The sequence below is a fragment of the Asterias amurensis genome, chromosome 6, assembly GCF_032118995.1.
Source record: "Asterias amurensis chromosome 6, ASM3211899v1".
Classification (NCBI taxonomy): Eukaryota; Metazoa; Echinodermata; class Asteroidea; order Forcipulatida; family Asteriidae; genus Asterias; species Asterias amurensis.
The window spans coordinates 25,724,274-25,752,195 of NC_092653.1; the positions used below are offsets into that span (position 1 = coordinate 25,724,274).

At 39.8% G+C, this 27,922-nt stretch overlaps 1 protein-coding gene across 2 annotated transcripts in view; it reads right to left on the minus strand.

Annotated features, from left to right (window-relative positions):
- Positions 1 to 1,125: 1,125 nt before the first annotated feature.
- The window catches only part of LOC139938027 (mediator of RNA polymerase II transcription subunit 13-like), a 59,810-nt gene continuing 33,013 nt past the window's right edge, over positions 1,126 to 27,922 (minus strand). The window contains exons 7-35 of one of the 2 annotated variants that reach the window (XM_071933382.1): positions 27,161 to 27,316; positions 25,247 to 25,466; positions 24,537 to 24,674; positions 21,958 to 22,755; positions 21,268 to 21,442; positions 20,802 to 20,903; positions 19,895 to 19,988; positions 19,329 to 19,432; positions 18,646 to 18,724; positions 18,172 to 18,392; positions 17,502 to 17,642; positions 16,378 to 16,424; positions 15,323 to 16,044; positions 14,208 to 14,333; positions 13,381 to 13,551; positions 12,811 to 12,908; positions 12,176 to 12,301; positions 11,481 to 11,604; positions 11,094 to 11,153; positions 10,029 to 10,582; positions 9,514 to 9,708; positions 8,940 to 9,166; positions 8,267 to 8,409; positions 7,577 to 7,738; positions 6,925 to 7,049; positions 6,012 to 6,278; positions 5,215 to 5,376; positions 4,232 to 4,338; positions 1,126 to 3,645 (exon numbers count right to left, since the gene is read on the minus strand). In XM_071933382.1, coding sequence (XP_071789483.1) covers positions 3,513 to 3,645; positions 4,232 to 4,338; positions 5,215 to 5,376; positions 6,012 to 6,278; positions 6,925 to 7,049; positions 7,577 to 7,738; positions 8,267 to 8,409; positions 8,940 to 9,166; positions 9,514 to 9,708; positions 10,029 to 10,582; positions 11,094 to 11,153; positions 11,481 to 11,604; positions 12,176 to 12,301; positions 12,811 to 12,908; positions 13,381 to 13,551; positions 14,208 to 14,333; positions 15,323 to 16,044; positions 16,378 to 16,424; positions 17,502 to 17,642; positions 18,172 to 18,392; positions 18,646 to 18,724; positions 19,329 to 19,432; positions 19,895 to 19,988; positions 20,802 to 20,903; positions 21,268 to 21,442; positions 21,958 to 22,755; positions 24,537 to 24,674; positions 25,247 to 25,466; positions 27,161 to 27,316 — 5,777 coding nt within the window. In that variant the 3' untranslated portion in view covers positions 1,126 to 3,512. Of the gene's footprint in view, positions 3,646 to 4,231; positions 4,339 to 5,214; positions 5,377 to 6,011; positions 6,279 to 6,924; positions 7,050 to 7,576; positions 7,739 to 8,266; positions 8,410 to 8,939; positions 9,167 to 9,513; positions 9,709 to 10,028; positions 10,583 to 11,093; positions 11,154 to 11,480; positions 11,605 to 12,175; positions 12,302 to 12,810; positions 12,909 to 13,380; positions 13,552 to 14,207; positions 14,334 to 15,322; positions 16,045 to 16,377; positions 16,425 to 17,501; positions 17,643 to 18,171; positions 18,393 to 18,645; positions 18,725 to 19,328; positions 19,433 to 19,891; positions 19,989 to 20,801; positions 20,904 to 21,267; positions 21,443 to 21,957; positions 22,756 to 24,536; positions 24,675 to 25,246; positions 25,467 to 27,160; positions 27,317 to 27,922 lie in introns of both variants that reach the window. The other variant, XM_071933381.1, reaches the window with a different exon arrangement.

The window sequence follows — 27,922 nt, forward strand, 5'->3', positions numbered from 1 at the left end:
CAAAATGACTTCAATCCTTAGAGTTAGAACTGTAGGGACTTCAGTCTTAAGGAATGGCATTATTAAGGAAACATGATCAGCCATAACCTGGCTAAATAAATTCAAACTACATCACTTGCACCTAACAAAAAAAAATTAAAAGTTCAGAATTGAAAACCAGTGATATTTTTTACTTATCGGTGTGGAGAAAATCATATTAAAAAGTAACTTACACAACCATCTGGAAACTGTACAATAATGTGAAGGGCAATGATATTTAAACCACATTTAGAGATTAGCATTAAACGAAAACATCCTTTCTGTCAATTATGTCAGCAAGCTATGATTCTTTTTTTTAAAGGTGTGGTACTCTCAGTGTAATGGATTCTCATCCCCAACTAATTGTTTTTTTAGGAGTCATTGTGGCAATAAAACTTGATCATGCAGTCATGTTAATGACTTTGTTCCCCCATCTGCAAGGGCCATAACAAACTCAAGATTTCATTAGGTCAAAAAGGAAACAGACTATTCTTCTTGCATCTTTTTTGATGTGTTGGTTTTTGATAGGAGAGGAACACGATGACTGCTATACAACAAAGCTCTCCAATTGATCTCATGTGTACTGTTCAACAAGGCTTTATGGATACAGCTTATTGACATACCATACATCAGTATACAATTCAAACAAAGGGGTTACTTACACCATGGAGGAAGGAAATACACTCTTAGTCTTAAGTCAATAGCTGATAGATGATATGTTTTTGCTAGACAAAATGACTAATAGACCGATCCAGTAGGCTCCGCCCACGACGCCAAGTGAGCAAGAACACGTAGGGCTCTCCAATGCCTTTCTGCACAACTCTGCCGCGCGCGACAAGCATATGCGCACGCATGTCGGACCTTAGTGTCAGACTTTCGTTGCGTTGTGATTGGTCAATACGCAATGGGGCGGAGCTTAATGGATCGTTCTATTGATTGATAGTTGCAGGGTAAAACCCCTTGCAATGTGCAAACAATGGTAAAGCTAACAACAACAATGAGGTGTTTCTTTGATCCCTATCAAGGGTCATTGAAGCATATAACTTCTTATGCAAGGAGCCTAAAAGGAAAAGTGACCAGCCCAGTAGAAAAGTTAACTTCAAAGTGTTAGGTGTATGGACCACATGGAGTTGATTTTATTACCCATGATAGAATGTCAACTATTGTGACGTATAGGATTAGTACAAAGTAACTTTGCACAAAGCGTCAGCCAGTCTAGGTCACTTATGCAAGGTTTTTCAACATTTCATAACAGGTCCCGGCTAAAAACTCATTGTACAACCTTTTTAATGACAATTTGTTCACAAAATCTTTAGAAAAGAGTTTGACAACGTTTTTTGAACTATGTAATGGAAACTTTACACCGTAGCGCGGGTTCTCATTCATTGTAAAGGTTAACCTACACAAACATACCCCCCAATTTGTCTGTTGAGTGTAAGAAATGACATAACATAATAAAACAGAGATGGAGTCAAAAGCCCCTTTCACACTACAGCAATTTAGCAAGGGCCCCATGCTAAATTGTAGCATGGTTGTAAAATTTTACAAAATGACCTCCACAGCAATTTTGTCTACTGTCAAGTTCTTTTGCAAAATCTTGTCAAACATTGCAACATTTTTAACATCCATGCCAAAATTAAGCATGGGACCCTATTTAAATTGCTGCTGTGTAAATAGGAAAGTCAAGAAACCCATCAGTCGCTACAAAATTACACACTTGTTGGGGGTTGACTTTTGTCTTGCTCTACGGTTCAATAACTGATCAATTTAGTCTTGTTTTGTGAGTTCAAATGAAACTTTATATTTCCATTAAACCCTTCTCCTTTTTAGTAGACTTTTTAAAGTCCCTTTTGCATCTTCGTGAATTTTGATTGCATTCTTTAATGCTAAAAGGAACATACCATTTCCTTATTGCATTTTTACCCAGTCCATTTCCTCAGTGCAGAAACATACTATTGTTTATATAATACAAAATATGACTACAGCAAAACATTATCTTTTAATTTATGGATTGAGCTTTGTTTCATTGAAGGTACAACAGTTTATGAGTGATAGGGCAAGTCATATTCCAGTTGAGTTGAATAAAATAAAATAAAAACACAACAAACTTAATTATAGTTGAATAAAAATGCCTACAAACAAAATAATCAACAGATGTGAAAAGTAACACTATGAAACTGTTGTCATGGGTTGTTCAACGCTTGGTAATGTTTTACAAACTTTCAGCGAAAACATTCCGCTTGATAAAGTGTGTATAGAGCTATGACCATGAAAACTCTGTCAAGTGATCGAGCATCTTAACTGCTATAAAAGTCACTGTTTATTTTCTGGTGAGTGTGAGAATTTAACACACCGAATAATTTTTCTCAGCACAATAAAAATGTCTTGAAATAATCATAACTGATGTCGCAATCAAGTTTTTGCTTTTCGCTGCTCAAAACTATTGCCTGCTTCACAACATTATGAAACTGGGGCCTGCGTATGAGGACTTGACATTTCTGGATCATCAAACCATGACAAAGATTGAGAGGGGGGGGGGGAGGGGGCTTAAAACGTAACCGAAAGATTAGGGGTGGGTGCATTGTATCCATTTACTTAACTTATTTTGTTGATTTATTGTTGATATCAATCACATGTACAAGTAATCAAGTAATCAATCATTCATTCCATAATGCTTTGTAGTATTGAGCAGGCCCGACGCATCAAAGCTTGTTATGACAGAGACAAATCCTTTCAACACCAGAACCAGGAGTATTATAACATTCGCACGCAATCCAATCCAATAGACATTCAAATAGTCCAATCCAATTAGACATTCAAATAGTATTCCATAACATTAGATAGAGAACATTGAACTTACTTTCTCTTATCCCTCAATAGAGGGCAGCAGATGATCCTTATCAAAGCTCAGTGACAACTGTTGTAATGAAAAGCTTACCCCTATGACATACAGAGGAACATGCGGTCACAATCTCTGCACAGGCTCCACTCGGACACTTGTGCTGTCTCCAACATGGCGTTAAGATGCGTCTACTCACTCCGAGTGATTCTGCTGTCAATCCAGAGATCTCCATGATCCATTCTGTAAGTCAGACTGAGGATTCTGCTCCAACAGTCTTACATTGTTACTTGAGGGCATCAGATACTCCAAAGAAAAAAAATAGTAGTCTCCAAGAATTACACAAGGTCGTCCAATACAGGGTTCAGCTCTCTTGATTCAGTCGCGATTCCAATATGTAACCGACAAGAGTTTCTACTCTGAGTCTTCATTTAAAAAAACAAAACAGGACTGGATGAACTTAAGACAAAACACAAATAAAACACTTCCATTCAGCATAAATCAAGAGTTATCCCAACCTATAAAGTCTCAAAATATTGAGTCAATCTTGGGCATCAGGGCACAATTATTGGCAACAGTTTGGAACTCTCAGTTTGATCAAGGTTTCTATGATTTGAGAAACATCCAAAGATGATGAGTGGACTTGGAGCTTGGTTTAGAAGAGGGCTGCTATTGTATTGTAGAGTTGCATGAGAACCACAAGATGAATGGGGAGGCACGACCGCCGATCTCCACTCGATGGATCCACGTTCAGCCATGACAGACTGTTGTAGCTTTCCAGCACATACCTTAAGGGTAAGGAAATGAGAACAATTAAATATCTCAAGTAACAGCTCAAAGAAATCCTTTCAGATCTCTGCCTTGTAGGTCAACGTGGTCAAGTGGTAAGACTGCAGGTTTTGCAATCACAAGGTTGTGGGTTCCAATCCTACAAAGCTAACCAATGGTTTCAAATTGACTAGGGAATATGTATTGTCGTCTAGTTACGTAATCTCAACTTTGTGATTTGTACAATTCATAATCATAGAGGTTAAACCAATGTCTGTATGAGAGAGATTGGCTGTTGCTAACTTGGTGTTTATATCCCCTTGTGGGAGTTTGCCGAGAGAGATTGGCTGTTGCCAGCTTGGCATAATCCCCTAGAAAGTTAGCCGAGTTCCCTTGATGGGAAGATAATTAAGACAGAATGGAGACACTTGTCAAGAAAAAAAATTGTAAAATTTGCTGTAGACATTTGAAAAGGCGGAAAGCTGGCACAATACCACGACACCGGCTTGACCATATTCAAGTAAAAGCCCATTTTGTTACACCGTATTCAATAAGAGGTCAAAGTTGATCAGTGAGGTCAAGGGTCATGACCTTTACACTACTCACCTGAGTACATCCGTTGTGAGGTTAGAATCCAGAGGATGAGTGTGTTTAGTCTGGAGAATGTCATCAGACATCTGCTGAACTGAGGCATTGTGTAAATGTAACGCCGCCTACAAACAACAACCAATAATAAACAGCAATTATAAAGAGATATTAGGAATGCACCTTACACGAGCAACAGTGTAAACCATAAGCTTATAAAATAAATAGGCCTACAATACTATGTTATAAAACATCATACAGTCATCATACAATAAACACACAAATAGGAAACATTAAAATTACATTAGAACACAGACCAACTGTGACCATTACAAATTGCCATTACAAATTGTCAGGTGCCCTGTAAACTGGGGAAAAAAGACAACCAAGTGATCATAGCATAAAACTGGTAACAGATGTGACAACCTTGCCCCATGTTCAGAGCAACAGTTGTTGACACACTTGCATAGTAACAACCCAAACGTTTCCCCTGTCTAATGTTATGATGAGATATGACATAAAGTTCATAGTAACAACCAACCCCTTGGCCCCCTACAGAATGTTATGATTAGAGGGTTTGGAAAAAGCAATTTGGAAAACTGGACTGAGCCAACATGGTTGTGGTACATGTAAATGTAAAGTTGAGAACTTTACACATTCAGTCTTAGATTGCTATCCTAACAAGGTATGATAAGGCCCAAGTTTGTCAAGACAAAGACAGGGGACAAACATTAGAGAACACAGGGGTGGTATGTTGCAAATATTGTTAAATCCACCAAACCAACCATCTGAACCCTTACGACAGGGTTGAAACCTGTACTGCACCTACATATCACAGGTTATAGATGACCTCAATGCTATCAGCCTACAACACGATCAAGCTGTTAGTGCTGCCCAGGATCGCCCTGGATGGCACAAACAAATTTCTAACATTGCAAAAACCTGTGGTCACAATGTCTGGAGGCGAAGTTCGGCCCGAGTAGTGTCAAGTATTGAATGTTTACCTTGAGGAAGACAGGGCAATTGTTGACAGCCTCTGGGCATGATGACCAGAACCAATCTGGTAATGGACCAGTCTTAGCTGTGGAGACAAAGAAGCCCATGGCTAAAGGCTGCTGTAGAAGATTCTCCTCAGGCTCTGTTGGCAATATCTGCTGGTTGGTGTTCTGTTAGCAACAAACAAAGACAGTTACTTATTGGTTATAGGAACATAACAAAGAACTATTGGCTGGTTTGTATTCTGTTAGCAAATACATTAAGACAATTACTCCTTGGTTATAAAAAGCATTACATAGCAATATTGGCTGGTTGGTGTTCCATCAGCAAATACACAAAGACAATTACTTCTTAGTTATAAAAACATAACATATGTAGGAACACAAAATCCATTATGTCTCCAGAAAAGGCTCCGTTGGCAATACCTGCTGGTTGGTGCTCCGTTCGCAAATACATAAAGACAAATACTTATTGGTTATAAGAACATAAAAGAGCAATTTGGCTTGTTGGTGTTCTGTCAGCAAATACACAAATATAATTACTTCTTGGTCATAAAAAGCTAACAGAGCAATATTGTCGTGTTGTTATGAATATGGCTTTACATAACACACATAAAACTGATGTGAAGACAAGTTGCAAAAAAACATAGTCATAATAAGTGACACAGATATATATTACTCTGTCCTGAAAAAACAAATACAAACACAACCAAAACACAAATACAACCAAACAATTTTTACAACTATTCAAACTGAACAGTTCCAAGCCAAAATCTAATACTTACAACACAACCGAAGTAACGTACCTTATTCATGTTCTCACTGTTAGATGCCATATTCATCTGTTGACCACTTGGTGAGCTTGGTCCAGGGGAGTGTCCAGTAGGAGAAGCTGCTGGTGAACCCATGTTCATCTTAGGCGGGGAACCTAGCCCAAGGATATGGGCCAAGTCCTGGTTGTCTAATCCCTCTGTGAATAAGAGAAGATCATCTTCGACTGGTAGGACATTGTCGTTGGTGTTGGTGAAGGATAGATCCATCATGGGCTCAGCTTGGAATGGGCCGCTTGCAACCTGGAACATAGAAATAAATAAAGACAAAATGGTAATTATAAAGGAAAACTCCAACTGGAGGGTGAGTACAATTTCATACGATGTGCATTTTATTTGGTGACAACTTCAGAGTTCCTTATCCATAATCCAATATCATGCAGCTAAGCATTAATATAACTTGTTTAGCAGAAACAGGGCCCAGTTTTATAAAGCTGTTGAGCTGCTTAAGCATGGAAACTAGCTAAGCACGCCAGATATATACTTACCAGAATAAGATTACCAGCAAAAATACCATTATACATGAACAGTTTATAACTGGTACCCTGAATATTTTTGCTTAGCAAAAAACCGATCAGTAAAATTGTGTGCTTAAGCAGCTCAATGAAATTGGCCACAGGCTATTAAGCATACTGCTATCCCCTTCAAAACACATCCATCTGATGGGTGAGATTATCTGCTTCTATGTGTCATGAAGTTGGGGTAGGTGGTGTTTAACACCTTATAGGCATAGAGGTCTAAAAGTGATGATGAAACAATCAAAACGCAAACTTTGTACGCGTGGCGCACATGTTTGGCCAGTGAGCGGCCTCTTTTTGACCACTAGGTGAGGGCGCCTTACTGATATGATATCATGTGCATAAGGTCTTTTAAGGAGTGATGGTCTCACCTGTTTGGTAGCGCTGGTAGGGAAGACATGAATATGTGTGCAGGTGGCATCATCTGGCGTGTGAAGCTGACAGCTCGGCTGGTCCCGTTGTGCATTCTTACTGCATTTATCTGCTGCTACAGAATCTACAAAAGGAATAACAACATCAAAGACTAAATAGATGGAATAATAACACCGTTAACTGTCCAATATAACAATCCACTATAGTAGGATTGAGACTTTAACCACCATCAGTGCTTGAATTTAGGGGGGGGGGGAATCCACAAGACAAAAGGGCTTGTTGATTAAAATGGGTGTGTTTGATTAGCTTCCCTGGGTTGACCCCAGTGCAGTCAAATAGCTTTAACGTTATTCCAGGTCAGCTCCAAGTGCCCTGCTCGTGGAATGGGTCATTTGGGACTGGCCCAAGGGTGAGTGATCGTTCAATTAGCTCTTGTCAGGGGCTCACCCAAGTGAGCATCGCGGGGTCGACACAGGGAAGCTAATTGAATGCACCCAATGTTTACTGCCCCAGAATTGTTTTAAGAAAACCAGAACGAGGAATTCAGCTGATCCGAGGAAAAGTTGCATGCAAGTAAACTAAGTTTTGTATGCTAAGCAGCTTCCTGCTGGGGCTGTAACGATGTGGGTAATGACCTTTGAAATGACCTACCTGCCATGATGCGCAGACCAGGCTCAGGTTCCATGGAGACCAAGCAGGCACTAAGGATACAGGGGTAATCATTGTTACCCGTCACGTTACACATGTTGCACATCTCCTTCAGCGTTTGACTCTGGGTCGTTAAAGACCGTCTGCTGAGTAATGCGCTCCAATCTGCTCAGAAAACAAAGATAAAAGAGCAATCAATATTACAAGATCTTGTATCAATAGACAAACAAACCAAACCATTCACCGCTGAAATGTTCCTTTTCCTGTCAAAAATGTTAGACTGGTCTCCTGTCTTTATCCATCATTGAATACAATGATCCACACAAATTTGCCTTGATATTGCATGGTTTTCCATTTACTGTGCGAACTAACATGGTCGGCCATTTATGGGAGTCAAAAATATGGCCGCGACCGTGTTAGTCGACAGGGTAAAAGGAACACCGTGCAATTTCGAGGCATGTTTGTGTGGATCATTGTATTCGACTTTTACAACATCTTTCTACCCATGTGCATTTTATAACAAACGCTTTTCAAAGACCAACTCGACCGATCCAAAGCAACGTGTTCCTTTAACTGTGAATATCCAGGATCATGAAGCCATGTGAAATGAATGCCAGATCAAAGATTGCACATTCTTATGGGTATTACGCAGTATAAATGTTTGTTTATTATTGACTGATATCTGTAACTCACCCCTGAGTTCACCCTGTCCAAGACGTCCAAAGCGGCCCACAACGAGTCTCCATGGTACGGCTGCTTTAGACATGACACCCATCAGGAAGTCCCATAGTTTGATCAGGGCAATGTTCCTCACACACACCTTTTTCCTTCGTTTCCTACACAAGAAGAATGAGTCACGCAACAAGTTTATATATTATACCATTACCAAGGAATGCAAGCTGGATGTTATGGAGTGTTTGGGTGAGTAGGTATACACATTCAAACCGAGGACCTATAACAAAAGAGGACAATAGGGTTCATGGTTTGGGAAAGGTCAAACCGATAGGAGATGTTGCAAAAAAGTAAGGGTATAAACAAAAGAGCAAAAGAGGGACAATAGACAATATTGAATATGATGTCACCGTTCAAATATCTGCCCTGCAAGATGGCGTCTGCGAGCGTGTGCGTGTGTGTGTGCGTGATTGTGCCAAAGAAATCAAACCAGGAACGCTGCATGCTTCTTTGGTGTACCTGTGTAGACGCGCATACAGTTTGACCTACAAGATGGCGACTTTCATAGCAAAATGGGGATTATTCAATAAGGTCTATAGGAGGTCCACGGTTGCAGGGGTATAAATACTTGTGTGTGTGTGGGGGGGGGGGGGGGTGAGAAAGGGGAAATAAAATAATCAAACTGGTAACCAACCTATTAGGCACATCAATGTTAATAACTTGGGTCTCCATCATCTCCCCTTTAGAGTCTGTACAGGATACCAGCAGCAACCGCTGATCATGTGACAGGCAGTAACCGCAGAATAGCTCTCCGCAGGCTTGCCTCAGCTCACCGAAGGATTCACCAAGTTCGGTCTGTTTGTCCTTGAGGGGGGCCAGTACGTAGGGCGGGGAGTACAGACGGTACTGAGGTTTAGGGCCCTGGTAGTGGGGTGGAAGGACAAAGTCAATATAACATGGTTAGGAAGGAATTGCACTCTACAATCATATTCAATAAGCAATGTTTGTAAGACAAGTTTGTAAGAGAAGGAAAAGTAACATAAATAAGTTATTGTTATTATTTTTTTAAATGTGAGTTCAATACAATGTAACTTGTTTGTATGACAAAACAAGTCATACATATAGCCTTTAACCTATCAAGTGTAGCTCAACAACTTTCGCTACTTAGATTCATATGTATTTTCCTCATAGCATTTCGGTTTGTTAATTATCTTTGCAAATTTGTGTATTAAACAATGTGACATTGGCCAATAGGCCTTCATACTTACATCTTTATTTGCTCTTAGTATTCTGTCTAGCTCGGCAGCGGGACCGAAGCCTGTTAGACTGCGTCCGGCGATAGAGGGCAGCAGATGGCGCCGACACTGTGAGAAGACGGAGAAGGCATGGCACTTGATCTGACTGAGAAGACGTGTTGACATGTCGCTATTGGCAACCTGAAGAATCTGCTGCAGTGGAATGATCTAAAGAAGAACACAAGAGGAAAATAACATTAACCCTCCTACTGTTTGACCAATTAATATCGTCCACTTGGTTCTGATAGACGCACAACATTTCCATATGACAGCCTGCAACGATAATGGTGATTGCATATACACAGTCAACCCTCCTTGAGTCTGCCCATTCAATTTCATCCAAACAGTTTTCCTGTTAATGAAATACACTGTGTCCGCCTGCAATATGTTAATGGGTTAAAACATGTAAGTGTGCCAGACAGAAAGGCCTAAGTGCCATATTACACTTTATTAACCGAATATGAGAGAACAAAGTTTTTCTGACATACCTGCAAGATGATATTCTTCTTAAGATCCCCCTGGACATGTTGTTGTATCTCAGCAAAGCTTTTAAGCAGGGCTAGAGTAGACATAGACCTCTCCCCATAGTCATCATCAGTGCTGAATGGATCTATGATGTAGACCACTACGGCTGGAGACGGCGGTTTCTCATAGTCAGAGACATCTGGAATATTGATTCCGGTCTCGTTCTCCTTAGGTTCTGTCTTCTCGGAGGAGTCCTGTTGAGATCCAGTACCAGGAGGTCCTGTTAGGGTTGGTGCTGGCATGTTCATACTACCCTGTTGTGGGTTCCCTCCGCTAGGTCCCATCCCATCTCCTTGGGGTCCCTGTGTGGGTCCTGAAGGAGCTACACTACCCATACCAAGCATCCCTGAGCCCCCTGGTGCACCACTGAGGTGGTTAGTGCTACCAGGGACTGATGAGGGACCACCGATGTTACTAGGAAGGTTGGGGATGTTGGAGCTGGTCATGGCTGATCTGTCATGTCGGGAAGTGTTCATGAATAAGGTGTGGTCAGGCGGGTCTCTACTCAGAAAGGGACCTAAGAAGGAAAACAAAAAGTTTAGAGATAAAGCGACACTACCAGCTTTTGTAACAAACATTGATAATACCTTTATAAGGCAGGGCCACACTAATTTTTCTTAAGGCCATTGTTCAAAAGAGTTAAATTGAATAGAACTGAAACAAGCTGAGTGTAAAATAACAAATTTCAAAACCATAATTCTAATACTGTCAATAGAAGTGAAGAATTTTTGATGTAATTTTTTTAACATATTATGTTGGCATGTGCAATTCAGTTTTTAACTGCGAGATATGTTTTAATAAACCATTTTTGAATTGAATTGAACTTATGTAAAGATAAACCAAACTTTTTGGCAAAAGAGTTTTGAGGAAAACTGAACAACCCTGTTGCTATTTTGAATAGAATGTTCTCACTTGAAGAACCATTCTACTTTTTAGTACCATACTACCAAGTAGCATAATAATATCCAAATAAATCATATTTATAAACAAGAGAGTTTTACAAAATGATTGAGAAAGGACCAACTTACCGACATAAGCTTTGCAGACCTGTGCATAGAGCTTTAACTTGCTCGCTTCTGGAAGATGACCTGTAAAATAAGAAGATAATAAATTAGCTTAACTCATTTTGATCAACCTGTGTTCTGGAAAGATGTGTTCTTGAAAGTCATACTCCAAAGAGATCAGGAGTCAATTTTTTACGTAACGCTAGGATTAATCCTATCTATAGTTATTCGTCCTAACTAAGGACGAGTTCAATTCGGTTTAACGTCTTCGGATACGGAACTGAACTCATCTTAAGTCCTAAGATCAATCCTAAAGTTAGGAAGAGTTTGGTGAAATCGACGGCAGGATCATTCAACTAACTTTGTGACAATTGATTTAGAAAAAAAGGGGGGGATGAGAATTGATCTTACCAATATCTGCAAACCAATCGTCTACAGGTTCCTCAGCGACCTTAGATGCATACTTGTTGCCAATACGGAAGATGCCATCTCGCTGTGTCTTAGCAATAGGGGCATGTCGACCTAATCGACAACTCTGCAAAAAACAAAGCACAAGAAACAATACAACATGAAGATGCTTTTGTGACAAGTGTTCAACTATCAGCGTCCATGTAGTTGCATGCATCTGCCTTGAACAGAACAAAATGGTTTCACCTTTTTACCTGGTGGCGACTAGACTTGGCTGGACCCACTAGTTTAACCAGAAACCATAGAGCACAGGGAGATTGATTATATCCACCATGCACTGGAAGCATGGTGGATATAATCAACTTGAGAGCTACGTCACAGTGTCTGGTCAAGTCTTGTGGCTCACCAGAACTTGCTCCAAGACCAATATAATGGCTCTATCTATGATAACAGTCCATTTTAAAAGCCATCCATCCTTGTACATGTTGTATTGGACTTTTTCTTCTTTTCTTTTAAATTAACATTTACATCATGTATAACCAAAGATATGTCTTGAGAAAATTATTATGAAAGATGGACATGTACCAATGTGGGCTACATCTTGAAACAGTATAGTACCCAGACTGCTAATAAGCCAATTTCCAAACTACACACATATTTTCCCTCATGCTATCGGACCAAGCCTTGTGAGTGCCTACCTCATACACAGCGGTCACCTCCTTGAAGAAACTCTTAGCACACTGAAGTACAAAGTCATTATCAGGTACCAATGCAACATACGCAATGTCTCGCGATGAGCTGTAGGGTTCAAGAAACAGCTTCTCCTGTTGGTGGAACAAATCACAATGTAACACATTATAGAAGTAACACAACAGGGTTCAATTCTATGTTTAATGAGGTATGTTGAAAAGATTGTATGTCCATTTTATGGTAATTCTTGGAAAATATAGCAGCCCTGTATGCTTAGTTTTTGAAAGGGGACCCTTTTAGTAAAGGGAACCCTGTGAGGAAATTGTACATTTCCACAGGAGCATTTCATGGGCACCAAGGCAATGACCAGGGGGCATGGAGGCAATCGCCTTTGTTGCCTCCGTGAAGGAAGCTTTAAGGAATAGTATCATCAGCTTTAAGGAATAGTATCATCAGCACTAGAGAAGTAGATCAAAGAGCATGATTTCTTTACAGCTGAAGAAAATTACAGCTGAGTTTTGTCAACAGGCACATATTCAAATAGCCTGAATTCATGCTCAATTCATGGTCTAAACACTTGGACTAGCTTGCTCTAGTGATTATCAGGAGAATGACATTCAAGATAACTTGGAATTGTACTTACCCAGTTATGGAGAGCATAGGGTGATGATGACAGCCAGTCTCTGTCATAACCAACCAGTAGAGGTGGAATGGGTAACGGTTCTGGGGATTCAGATGAACCTACAAAACACCATTCAAACAAACACATTATTCTCATTACCTTTTTCTACTGAAAATATAAAAAATAATACTACAGCATCATGGTCTCCATTTTGACCTTAGCAGAGTCTTTCTCAAAGGCTGAAATGTTTTTCAAGTTTGTTTATTTCGTTGAGCCAAATCACATTTTATTTGGTCATTGAGTTTCTGAAACTTAATGGTCACAAATCTTTCAACATCTTGTCGAGCCGTCGATTTCACAAAACTCTTCCTAACTTAAGACTAATCTTAGGACTTAGGACAAGTCCCAACTCTGCACTGTAGCATGCAGACTATAAGATTAATCCTAAGTTAGGATGAGTTACTCGTCCTAACATTTGGGTGTCAAGTTACCATTTGGAGAATATGGGTAGGTCTCTGGCTAATGACACTAGGTGATTAGGGTTTTATTAAACATCTTCTAATGATAATAACATTTGTTTCTGTTAAGTACCTTTAGCAGCTAAGTTGAAGAAGACCTGCCATGTTAGAGGACCTTGGACAGTGTAAGGTCGCTCCCATAACCTAGTTGTCCTCTTCTTCTGTATAGCATCTTGGAGAAGTGGCTGGAGGGAGGAGAGGGTACGTACAATGTCTTGGGACGACAGTTGGCTGCGATACATCCCTGATGAAGTAAAGGAGGACATTCAAATGTCATTCAAATGATTATCAAGAAGTATCTTAAATAAGCTTGCTGTAAATATTGAGCACTTTTTCTCAACAATTTGAGTCAATATGCCACGCACAACAGTTTCAAATGAAAGGAAAAAACTAAAATCGCAAAGACTACTTTTTATAACTTAAACTCACACCAATTGTACTGAGAATCATTTTCAAGTGAAGTAACATGTGTGAGAAAAGAGTCTCATATCATTTGTTTGTTGTTTAATTCGCAAACGCAATTTAAGCACATATGGAAATGTACAAAATCCATAACAAGCCAACGGCTATTAATTTATAGGTTGTTATCTGAAAGTGATCACTCAATTGGATGAAATTTGCACCGAATGATGGTATTGTGCATTCATTGAAAATTAGTGGATAGGAATGAATACACTGTTTCCCAAAACAAATGCTGTGTTCTAAAATGAGGAATATGTTTAGATGGCTCTGTAATAATGATAACTATTATGAATACCAGATTTGACAGTCATTGTTTGAGAATAAGGAATAAAAGAGTAGGTGGTGAGTTCTTAAACAACCGTTTAAAACCGGCAGGGTCGCAGCCGTGTGATCAAAGCCTAAGCCGAAGGGTATTTATGAATTGAACATTAAGCTAACCTGGAGAGTAAGGCCAATTATGTAGACATGAACTCTTGAGAAGTGTGTCATCGAGCTTAGCATTGCTGGAGTTCTCTGCTACCTGACGACCTTGCTCCAAGGCTGCAAAACATGCCTCACACCCATCTACATTGGACAGGACAAAGGAGATTAGAGAAACATGCAACTGTTCATGACAATATGCAACACACGTTAACTAAGTAGTGCATTAAAGTTATGTCTCAAATAGCACCCTCTGTCAGGCCTGGAATTACACGAAGGCCATTTTGAGGTAAATATATCACGACATAATTTCAATGACACGATAATCACACTCCCTTAGGATGATGAACATTAAATACTAAATATCAAGGATTAATATACATGCAGCCATCATTAAATAAAAGTCCTTGACAACAACTACTGGCTTGTCAGTAAGCATTGTGTGTTAAAGATTCCTAAAAAAAACCTGAGGTCTCAGGCTGTTGTACAACAACATACCTTTGTGTAGCCGGAAGAAGGACTTAACAAAAAGTTACTAGAGAAAGGGCGTAACCAATGGATGTGCAAAAGTGCATCTAAATTAAAAAGAGTGTGAAACATTGAGCATTTTGTTGCCATTCATTATAGGAAGGTTAAGTTTTAAAATCTATATGAATGGAAAAACTTGTCCTTGGGGATTTTTGTCAGAGAAGCCATTTTATAGACCTTTACCATGCTGCCTCCATCTTGGTCATGTTCCTCGCATCGAATAACAATAATGAATGCTAACAATCTTTTTGAAAATAGGTACCAGACTAATTTTTTTCTTCCAGCCTCGGTTTGACAACATTGATATCAATGGGAGAAATTCAAAATGGCTGCACCCGATGAAGGTCTATTGCTTAATGCCTATTGCTATTGACTAAAAGTACTTTGTACACCATGAAGAAAGGCGTAGAACCTTGTGTCCTTCTTCCAGGCACAGGACGATAGTTTTTACTGAATTGTTCAAGTATTGAGCTGTATACAAATCATACACTAAAACCAACAACGTTCTTTAAGGGATTTCTATGTTTCTCCTACAAATCTTACTGTAGGTAGAACCATTGACTTGGTTCCTAGTTGTCCTGAAATAATGTGATTTGAAAACATACCTTCTATCTCCAACTGACTTCTGGCAAGCTGACCTGAGCTGTTAATGTTCCTCCTTTTGGTGATATAATTTAAGCGACACAATGTTGAATATGGCGTGTTACACTGATCCTGAATCAAACGCAACAGCGTGTTTGAAGTTCTCATGGTCTCGGTGCCGACCAAGTTCCCGTCCTTTGTGTAAAGTCTGCTCAGGCCGCCCTCCAGGCCCATGGGTCCCTTACGGGCAAACTCAGCAGCTAACATAGGGTTATCCCGGTGGTACGCCCAGAGGGCCACATCACTAAACTGCCCCGTTATTTCAGATTCATCCTCGGCAAACAGCCCACTGCCCGTGCCGTACCGACGGTTCATTACAGAGCTGAACCCACAACTGCAGGGTCCCATGGGATCAAAAGCTGATATGGCTTCTCCACCACGGATGCTCATGTTGCACGCACAGATAACACAGCTGTCAAAGTTCCGGTCTTTGAAAATGTTGAGCTGCGAGTCGGAGAGCGCAAGGTTAACAGTGAGGCTATGTGCCTCTGGGATGTTGTTACCTAATGAGGCTGATTCCAGAGAGTTAAGATTCTTGATGTAGGAAGAAGCCTCGGAGGCTGGAGAGGGCGCTATATCAGCATTGGTCACACTCCTTGGTCCTTGACTGCCAGGAGGGTAGACACCAACAGCGATTGCAGCTGAAGCAGGAGAGTTTATCAGCTGACCATTTCCAGATGCAACACTAAGATGGAAGTCAGACAACAATTATGATAAGTATCGCACAGTTACAAGTTTGTCAGGGAGAAAATCAATTAAAATTCTCGGCGTAAAAAAATCACATTAACCTTCATTGAAGTATGAACTAACTAAAGCCTGGTTCATACTTTCTGTAAATGCTTCTTGAGAAGTGAGTTTTCTTGCGACACAACTGGAAGGGGAACGCGTACCAATTGTAATAAACAAAAATTTGCTTCGCATTCACAGGCTTTATGCTAAAAGTAAACTCAGTCTTACTTCAGTTTCATGAAACAAAAATCCTGTACATAAAGACTGAAAAAACTTAAGCTTTTCTTACCTTTCTTTGGTTGAAGCTATAAATTCAGGCTTTGGTGAAAGTGGAATCTGTGGATGTTAAACGAACATTAAGATAATAATGAATACAGGAGGTGACCCTATGAACCCTAATAAACTGGCTGTGTGTTTAAGTCTCATGATGGTTTAGTGGTTTGTCATCCTGCCTTTCACCTCTGCAGACTAAAGCCTTGCATGTGGATTGCAATGTCAGTCCCTACCTACCTACTGTACATGGATTCACCTTTAGGGGGGATTTCTTCCAACACCTAAACTGAACATTATAAACTTTGTTTGGTTATCGCCTTAAAGGGAAGGTACACGTTTGGTAATTGTCAAAGATTAGTGTCCTCACTTGGTGTATCCCATCATAAGCATAAAATAACAAGCCCGTGAAAATTTTAGCTCAATTGGTTATCGGAGTTGCGAGAAAATGATAAAAGAAAAATCACCCTTGTTGGACGAATTTGTGTGCTTTCAGATAGGAATAAAAGACTTCTAGCTAGAAGTCTTTTATTATTTTAGTGAGAAATTACCTCTTTCTCAAAAACTATGTTACTTCAGAAGGAGTTGTTTCCCACAATGTTTTATACTTTCAACAGCTCCCCAATGCTCGTTACCAAGTCAGTCTTTAAGTTAATATTTGTTTTGAGTATTAACCAAACGTGTACCTTCCCTTTAAACCGATGTGCATTAAGCACTGTATACTCACTGCTTTTTGAGTCTTACGGGGAAAAAAATCAAAAACTTCTTGGTGGGATTCGAACCAACAATTCCCTGGAATCTAGAGAGCATGTCTATTCTAATATTTGTCATGCCAGATAAAATAATCAAATCAAACTTCTCGTCATCATCTCTCGCCACAGGTTCATGCATCTCAAGAAGGGTTACTGTAGTAGTCACTTTTGGGGTTCCCTCAGTTTCAATTTTGTAAATTTGTTGTATAAAAGGCCGAAATGAGTTTCCCATTGTGGATAATAAAGTGAATTGAAATTGAAATAATTTCAAATATTTGAACAGTTATAAATGACATGATCTTGCCATAGCTCCAAACATTGTGTCACACAATAACCTAAAACTTGGTACACTTTTTAATAATCTATGAGCAATTAATGGCTATGAGCTCACCTGCCATGATGGCTTGTAGAAACAATTTTCTGGTATTCTGAGGGGAGGTAGCTTGCTACTTGGTAATGACTTGAGTGGTGCGTACATACTAGCTCCGACGAATCGTTCCAGCGTGGGGGCTTTATATACATACGACCAGTCCTGCAATATGAATGGTATGTACATTAACTAACCTTCAAGCACTTTTTAACTTTGTCTGGACCTGTGACAAAAATGTACACACATTCCAGCATTGATACTGTATACATGCAAGTCCAGTCATGTACATTTATACTGTAAATCAAAAGTTATACGAAGATTCTCAACGACAGAAATTCTAAACTTGTTTGAAAGATCTGGGCCCAATTTTATGGTTCTGCTCTTCGTAAGCAAAGAATCGGCGCTTACAGAAGCAAGGAATTCCGCACTTACGTCAAGCGTATTTCACAGGTTAGCAGGGAAGTTTGCTAGTGCGTACTCCCCGTTACTAGGCATTCTATGCTTACACAGAAAGCGCAGAAATTTGGCACTTGCACAGTAAGTGGGGAATGGTGATCTTACCGGCATAATTTGGCAGTATCAGACCCATGAAAATCGGGCCCAGTTGGATTGTTTGTTTTAAAGTTCAACAATGACTCAGTCTTGAGTTAATGGTTCCAACAATTACAGTAAAAACAAAGTGGTTCAATACCTCAACTGTGTCTGGTTTCGGACTCCCCATAGTGTCATCTACCTCTACCTCTGAGATGTCTCCTAGACTAGTCTGCTCAATCTGTGTTACTCCAGCCACTGAGCCGTGATTGAGGTATTCCAGGCATGGCTGGTTGATTGGGGAGAAGGCGGAGTTCTGTTGTTCCAAGGAGGGTGGAGTAGGAAACATCACTAGATCCGTCGCAGTGTTGTAAGGTACACCTGTTCAATTACAAATCAATCAAGCTTCAAACCAATTCACAAAATTCATACATCAATCTGTATCAAAAAAATTTTTTGTGTACACCGAGCAATATTATTACTAATGGTTGCTTTAAAAATAATAATAATAAAACAAAGTTAACCAGGGCCAGATTTCATATAGCTTTTAAGCAGAAAAAAACTGGCTGACAAATTTCTTTGCTAAGCAAATATTGAGACGGGCACCAGTCCTTCTGAAATCAAATGTACTTACCAACTGGGCCACTTGAGTTCCCTGAGAGGGGTTTGGCTTCTTCTGATGGAGGTCCAAGACTCTCCTTCTCAAAGGCACCCTGTGAGATAACAAACATGGGATAGAACGTTCTAAACATTACCTTTTTGTAACACCAACTGCGAATCAACCCTTGCTCTAGAGATCTCCTAAACTTCAGTAATTATTTAATAAACTTTACATCAAAAAGAAGCTATGCATTCACTCTGTTTATCCGTTTAGGATAAAGGCTCCTTGGTGCATTTTCTTAGAAAATTTGAAAACTCAACAAATTATCCTTAAAGAACAAACCCACGAACAAAGTGTTTGCCATCATTCCGATGGTAAGACTGGATACCTCTTTTGAAAGCACTTCATGGTAATAGGATTTATAACATAACAATTATAAAAGGAAGTCAATGTTATAACAGATACACGTCGATTAAAACTCAAAATAAATTTGATGGGAAAACTCAAACCAAACAAACCTCAAACAAACTATAAATAATAGTAGAATTGCGGGTACAACCACGTAACAATTCTCCTTTGAGGGAGTGTTGGCTTTGAAAAGAGACGGTTTGGTCTTGATGTTTTGAACAGAATACTTTGCTTGTCTTTAGGAAAAAGAAAAGATAAAGAGGTGAGAGCACACGGGGGCTATAGTCACAAGCTTGGAGTGTACTTACCCCATCATCGTCATCATCAGATGATTGGAAGAGCTGGTCTAAGTCTTCATAGGAAGTCACTTTAAGGTCATTACCCTGCAACAGGCTGCTAGAGTCAAGTCGCCCTGTGGAAAGGTTGGATAGCGGACCTGTTATAGACAACACAGCCAAAGGCTCCATTCCACACAGCAATTACATTCATCGTAAGACAAATTGTTAGTATTACCATAGTGATTTGTATTGTAACATCACACATCACTTTAGAACTTTGCGAAATGCAGATAGAGTAACAGATTCCCTAATGGCAGTAGGAAGATTGTTCCATTTCAGCTGCATTGAAAGCTTTGGACTTAAAACTTTGTTTTTTAGGGGAACATTCAAGCCAGTGATGTCAAGTGTGGACCGAAGAAATGCGGGAGGAGTGAAATGTGAAAATCAAGGAGTAGTTTCATTCAATCATTTAAAAACAAGAAGAGCTATTTTAAAATGGATTTGTTCCTTAATTAAGTTCTTAGGTGATGGGGTTATATGTTCTCTCAAGGGTGTGGAATATATTTTGTAATCTATGAAATAAAAAAACCTACCACCTTTCTCATCAACAGCATTATTCTGAGACTGCTCCTGGTTGAGTTGCTCTTGTTTTATCTTCTCCTCTTCAGCACGTCTTGCTGCCTCTTCCTCCTTGAGTTAAACAAAACCATAATAACAAGGAGTTAGAGAAGTATTAGAAAGCCAGTAAAGCCCGCTTAATTCTTCCTGCGAATGCGAAGCAAATTTTTGTGTCACATGGCTGTTTTTGCAGCCAATGTTTCACAGGAATTTAACACAGTTTAACTGTTGCCAATTATTTGTTTAGAATTTGTAAATTCGTATCACATTCGCATTCACATGAAGTATGAACCGGGCTTTAGGTGCATGGTCCACAGAATAGAACACCTGGACAATAATTCTGAGACAGCTATTTGATGATGAAGTAAACTAACTGATAGTCTGAGTAGATTTGATCCCTTGGACTCTTATAATAGACCCCTTGCCTAGGGCAAAGCGAAACGCTACACTGACGCACACGTTTTCATGCACAAAGACCGGCTATCGTCCAATCATTTGCCTTCTTAACCCAGTGAGAGCGCTTTATGACCCCAGTGAGGTCACTTTTTGAGCGTGTGACGTCACATGCAAAGGATCTATAATAATATAACTGCACTTATAAAGCGCCTAACACCTCCAAAAGAAAGTCTCTAAGCGCTCAGATGAACAAAAGAAAATGACAGATACAATGAATTGAACAGAAAAGAAGTGAGAAGACTCTTGAAACTTGAGATAGTGGTAGCTTGTTTGATGTGTGGAGGGAGATTGTTCCATAAATGAGGTACAGCAAACTGTAAATTTCGTTGACCATATGTTTTGGTGGCAATATAAGGGATTAGAAGTGCGCCTTTGTTAGCTGATTGGAGGTTTCTAGTAGGAGTGTATAGAGTGAAAAGATCTTATTACCTGTTTCTTGCGTTCCTTGCGTATGCTGTTGCGTCTTTGCTGGAGCCCTTTAGGTTTGCCTTTGAAATCTTTGCCTCGACTGCGATAGGAAATCACTCGGCTCTGCTGGGTACAAACATAATTGGGTTTGGCAACATGAACCATCATTTAAAGACAAAGGTGCCAATTGCGAAAAAAACATGAGAAAAAGAGGCACACGCAGCAACAACGTATACAATTTATCCATTACGATTTAAAATAAAAATAGAAGTTAATTTTCTAATGATGGTAATAGTGTTGTACACACAAATATTTTGGGTTGTTTGGTTTCTAAGTATTGTTTCTACATCGCATCATTTATAAAAATGTTCAAGAAGTTTGAAATCCTATCCACAAAAAAAAGTCTGCATTTTTACATGTAGTACTTTCTACAAATTTAGTCTCATCTATTTATCAAGTATGCAGAATGATTTAAGTTTGCACTAACTGTTGGAGATGTATCATGCTCCATGAACTCATAGGGGTCCACTGGTTCAGGAGATGCTGCCCTCGGTGGTGGCTTATAGTCCAGCTGATCCACAGAGAAGTTGCCCGTAAGTAGATCATGGTTGCTCAATGCTGGTCTCTCAGGCTTCAGCTTCTTCATAGGTTGGGAGAAGATCCTGAAAAGGTTTTGGGCAAAGAGGGGAATAAATGACAATCTCTTCTAGTTTCCTTCATTGAAAAGAAGTGCAATAGAAAGGGGTGTAGGCTGGCCTTGAACTAAGGGGCACGTCACAATACTGTAAATCTAGCTTTAAGTATAAGCACCACATTTATATGCAAGAAAAGGGTTTTTGAATCAAAACAAACCCTTGCTAGACAAAAAGATTGTGAAGTATCATTGAAGGAAAACTGCTACATTATTGGTCTATTTCACACCATTTAAATTACTGTACTGTAACGATTTCTATCGTTTGAATCGTTTCAAAACAGAAAACTCTCATCATTAATTGTGTTCAAGAACCACAATTAGATTGCTTTCTCCAGAAGACGATCAGAGCACACTAGAGTTGAACCAACCGTTCTTTTCAGAACCACCCCAACTCATTTAGAGATTATCATGACATGGTGTTACCGCAAGCCCTACTACGCAAAGTTTCAAATCCTACTTAAGAATGGTGTAGTTAAGACTCACTCTTCATTATTGTCCATGTCATAGAGAGTTTCCAATCCGATACCATCAGTATCATCCAATTCATAACACTGCGCTGGTAGGAGTGGTCTCTTATAATCAAAGTGGGCATCTCGTGGAAGTTTGAAGCATTGCCATAATGGATCCTCCTCAGATTCCTCTTTAGCATCAGCCAAATGATGAGCATCAATCATGCCTTTCTGTATAGCATCCACAATGTGCATACCCATCATAGGCAGCATCCCTACACCCTCCGGATGATCCGGGTTAGGGGGGATTGTGTCCGTCCGTGAGAAGACAGCCGGCGCGTTGGTGGCCGTTGGCGTACCCGAATCACTCCCGCTTCGGGCGGGTGGGTACGGGCTTAACGCGGGCATAGTTCTCTCATTAGCGTTTGTTGCACTCGCCGGTGGAGGGATAAGCGGCGAGGGTGCAACGGAGGGAGGCGATTCCGTCAGTACGGAATCGTTAGGGCCGACAGGACGAAACGCCGGGCTTGGCTGGGTGAATTTGCCTGTGTTGAGTTTACTGTCCTGCTGCGGTTGCTGCTGTTGTTGTGCAGCAGTGGCGGGTAAGTTTGATGCAGCACTCTGGAGTGAAAGTCTCTGATTAACAGCTTCTTGCTCCAGGGCTAGAAGGTCTTCGCTTATCATTGTACGATGGTGGAATGGCGTGACAGGGCGCTGGGTCCGCTGTTGACGCTCCTGCTTAGAGTCTGACTTGGAGTGCTTACTGCTAATATGGCCTGATTGATGAGACTTGCTGAAAGGTAAACCTCCTTTTTGCTTTAGGGCTTTTTGCCTGCAATAAAACAAAATATTTTAAATAATAACAACAATTTGAAACTATATGAAAATATTATTTTGTTATCCACTCTTGAAAGTTAAAATTTATGGATCATGAACTTCCTTATTAATCCAATCCACAATACACTTTTAAAACCTTGATGAAGTTAATAATGAAGTTAACCTTGATTAAATAATAATAATAATATAACAATAAAGACTTTTAATGCATACATATCCACCCTGCTTGGTGTTCAAGGAGCAGTAAAACCAAATACAAACGAAGTAAACAGACATAACTAAATTAGTCCTACAAAACCTGTTTTGAGAGGAGATTTAAATTTTGTGCGTCAAAGACAAGATCTAAGATTAAGTGGTAATGAAAATAATAAACTAAACGACATTAATGACGTATACAACATCCCTTTCTGTCAACAACCTGACAACTTAGAGAATGTACAAACATTCTCCCTCATCTCTGAATCAGGCCAGGTAATGACTTCCTGTTGGGTCACACGTATCTAAGAAATTAGCCGAGGTCAACAAAAGTTTACACAGGAAGCCTTCATAATAAAAAACTTCCCCATTCTATCACACATTCATTGATTCACACTACCGTCCCCTGCAGTCAAGCCTTGCTCCCAATGTCAGTACTAGAACATGGTAATACAGTGGCTTAATTTTCACAATCTTCTATCATTCTTGGTTTTTACCTTCTCACCCTGAAAAAGACAAGGGACCCATTTGTTTTCCAAAACTCCACCCCTCCCTCTTCCCGACACCACCATTCTATCAGTCCCCTTTCTATTTTTAAATCTTAAAAACATCCTGTTAAGCAGAGTGGTCTCAAAATATCAATTTGGAATGTATGAAGGAGTTTAATGGGAAGTTCAAGCAATAAGAAACTTCCACTGTTGTGAAACACACCCATAGCTACCCTTTTCAAATCACACTTAATTCCAGCTGGAATGTTCATACTTCAGTGGATCTCATTTGAAAGTTTCATGAAAGTTTCATGCACCTCATGAATATGCATTGCTTTCAGTTCAATAGAGAAAACATGCCTTTAAAAAAATGCTACGGATGTAAATTACACAATGAAAAATGAAATATGCAATGTATTATGCACACATAAATAACACCCAATAAGTGATACAGTCTGTTGTGATGATGTCACCTCTAACTGATGAAACACTGATGCAATATTTGGGGATAAAGAATATTAATTGTGTTTTTACCCTTACACCGATGTGTGTTAGCACTGTATACTCAGTACTTTCCCGAATTCTGTGAAAAAAATCACAGGCAACTGTGCTGGGCCCAATTTCACGGCTCTGCTTACCGTAAGCACAGAATCGGCGCTTACGGAAGCAGGGAATTCTGTGCTTACGGTAAGCGTATTTCACGGGTTAGCGGTGAATTTGGGCTTCTGCGCGTGCGTACTCCACGTTACTAGGCATTCTACACTTACAAGACTAGCGCAGAAATTCAGCGCTTGCACGTAAGCGGGGAATCGCGATCGTAAGCGCAGAATTCGGTGGTAAGCAGAGCCATGAAATTGGGCCAAGTACCCGCTGCTAAAATTATAGGATCAAACTGCCTCTAGCTAGTGTACCTGTTAATCAACCTGGTCTAGTTAGTAAGACATTGCTGTAGAATCCCACCTGAGTATGCCTATGATTTTTATGGAAAGAACTGAGTATACAGTGCTTAACACACATCTGTGTAACGATAAACATAAAAATTATACTGATGAGATACATAGTTAACTATGTCTTATGAATATTCATTTCTCACCTTGAACAACCACAGTTGGATCTTGAGCAAGGGTCGTTGAACTCCCATGTGACCATAGTATTAGTGGCGGTACTCCTCGTCTCTGTTGTGGTTCCCTCCTCATTGGGCATGACAGCTGGCTCAACAGGTTGAGGAGTGCTACATCAAAGATGGGAGTAAGATGGAGGAAGAGTGAGTATGGTAGCCAAATTCAAGTTAAGAAATCTAGATATTCTTAGACTGTGTAGTCTTCAGCAGGGATAAGTTACAAAGCATCTTCTACTTTCAACTGTTATTTTCAACTGGTAAATTGTTTAAAGACAGACAATGAAAATGATTACTTATTTTTTTTTAAGGAAGAGTCAATCTTTCATTACTGAATGTTATCATGTCATGTGCTAAACACACAATGGGAAAATTGACGTACATGTTTTTGGGTCAATATTATTCAGCAGGTCTTGTTCACATTAGTCATGGCTTGACATTGTGTGTTTCTTTTTTGTGATGGCATGGTAGCTATGTAGGTTTAAAATAAAAATGCCACAACATTTCAGTTTTCTTTCCACCTGTATTTAATTGTCATTCATTCCAGATCGATGAAAGCTACTAAGCTTCCAACAATGCTAAGCAAAGTTAGAACTGCTCAGCAGGATCTGGTTGCCAGTATGTTTTATGAAGGACATCATGAAGATGACCTGCGGTTATTCCAATGCTCTTCAGAAGCTACTTACACAATCGCTGGGTTATCAGCAGCCACTGTCAATTCTCTCCACATTCTACCAGCGACACGTCCAGCCAACGCTGGTGATGTCATCTCGGACTCTAGGGAACACATGGACGGGTCAGGGGTGCTCGGGTACATCCCTGATGATACCATGGTGATCTTAGCTTCGCCCGGAATGGGCTGGTCGGGCGGGGAAGTGGGCGGAGTCAGTGAGATTGACGACATGGCTGTATGTGGAAAGACAGATTTAGTGATTCATTCTCAGTTGATAGGTGTGCACTACAGTAGCAACAATTTACAATGTTAGTTAAATCACACTTTCTTTATATTTTGCAGACATGTTGATTGTTTTTCCTTTCGCTTATCAGGGGTGTGAGTGGAACATTAAAAAAAAGGGAAGAGCAAATTTAATTTCTACCCTTCATAAATGGTTCAATCCACAATGATTTTCATGGTTTCACGATTTGAGGGCCAGCTTTATCACCATCTGTATCACAGGCATGCATGGTTCGTTTTTGAATGGGCAAGGGCATCAAGGTGTTTCTCCTCGATAAAAAGGGCACCCTTAATAAGTGGAAACTGTAAATTTCTACTGGGCTCCAAAGCATTTCAAGGGCACCAAGGCAATGACCAGGGGGCATGGAGGCAATCGCCTTCATTGCCTCTGTGAAGTATCAGGCTTGTGTATCAGATTCACTAATTTCCTTTAAATCACATACTTCACTCCCAAAATTATTCTTGCATACAAATGATACACTGCTTCCAGCTTCTCCCATTACCACAAATTACATCATTCAACTGTGACAATTGTTTAACTTGTGAGGTTTATAATTTCCTCAACACTTCCTTGTGTGTTTCTGACTAATCTAACTAATAAATTTACCATAATTTTGATCACATGATTCTTACTTATAATCTCACTCAGTGGGGGAAATACTAGAACTGTTTTTAATGTATGCAAATAACCCGAGTTATATTGGGCGGTTCGCTGATTATCCCCTTGTCAGGGAATCTGACAAGCGTGAGTAAATTGCATGACATGGGGGGAACGATGAAGCACTCCAAATGAAGCAGTCATGTTATCAGTCGGTGTCTTCGTGGATTCACTCATCCGATCTTAACAACAGTAATTTATTGATTTACTTCACGAGCCTTGATGCTGATTTACATCACTCCCACTATGCCAGCTTTATCATTTCCATTTCTGACCAAACTGAAAAAACATATTCATGTCTATCAGGGAAATAAAATGGAAATAAAAAACCTCCTGCAAGGCTCAGAGGAAATAGGAATAGGTAAATTTTGAGGTTTGTTAAATTTACATATTCTCCTGGCAATCTGCTTTGAGATTATTCCAGACTTTAGTTTAAAGAATGATAAGGTCATACTTGTCATGTTTTGTTTCTCACATGTCAGCCATTTTCTACTTGTGAGCCCTAAATTTGTGACAGTAGATTGATTTCCAACCTCAATATCTGATAATAGTATTAACATCTCAAAGGAATCAAGACTTAAAGCCCCGCACACATTTGGTAATTACTCAAAATATTTGTAAGCAAACAAATTACCTGGTAACGACCAATGGAGAGCTGTTGAAACATTGTGAGAAACGACTCCCCTTAAATAACGTATTTTTTGAGAAAGAGGTAGATTCTCACTCAAACGAATCTGAGAAAGACCAGGCTTGAAGCTTTTCTCAGGCATCTGGAAGCACAAACCCTTGTGCAACAAGGGCGTTTTTTTCTTACATTATTTTCTTGCGACTTCGATGATCAATTGAGCCCAAATTTTCAGATTTGTTATTAGTGTTGGGACACACCAAATGAGAATACTGGTCTGTGAATTACCAAACGCGTCCAGTGCCTTTGAAGCTTTTTACATGATGCTTATCTGACATAATAAGAGAGTGATTGTCACCCACCTGCAGCTGTGATGCCATGTATTCTTGCCCCAGCATTCTGAACTGGAGGAGGGGGAAGGTATGTCATGCCAGACAGCGGTGCCATGGGGACATGGGCAAGCTCCTCACTCTGGGGTACCAGAACATAGGCAGTCGGGTACAACATCCGTACTCCACCTACGGATTAAATAGACAAGAAAAATTTAATATTATTCAAGGATGTACGAGGAGAAACTTGGTACCTTAAAAACAAGACAACAAATAACACTCTTGAACCAAAACTTTTGGTAAAACATTTGTGGAATTATTAGTAAGAACAATCCTCCCTCTATTTAAAGTTCACCAGCCTACATAGTCTCATACTCTAATAATATGCGATCTAATTAATGTCAGTAGCTTAAAGATGTATCTCAATGCTCTTTCCTTCTTAGTGAATCACATCACACTTTGACCGATCTACTTGTGGGTAAACATACTGATGGCAAAGCTAGCTTAATCAACTAGTGAGCTTTGCAAATAGTCAAGTAAGCCCCCAGAAGTACTCTCAAACCAACTGCCAACTTTGGTTTAAATACTTTGAAATCAAATGTTCTAAGGAAAAGTGTGAAAAGAGTACATTAGGGGCCACCCCCCCCCCCTCCCACACCCCGACATAAGAAGGGGTGCTTTAAACGGAATCTCGATTCCCCCTTTTTTTAATGTGTGGTTATTTTGCATGAAGCCATTTTAATCTGGATTCTGGACTATTATTATTAAAAGATGACCAAACATCAGAACAGTCAC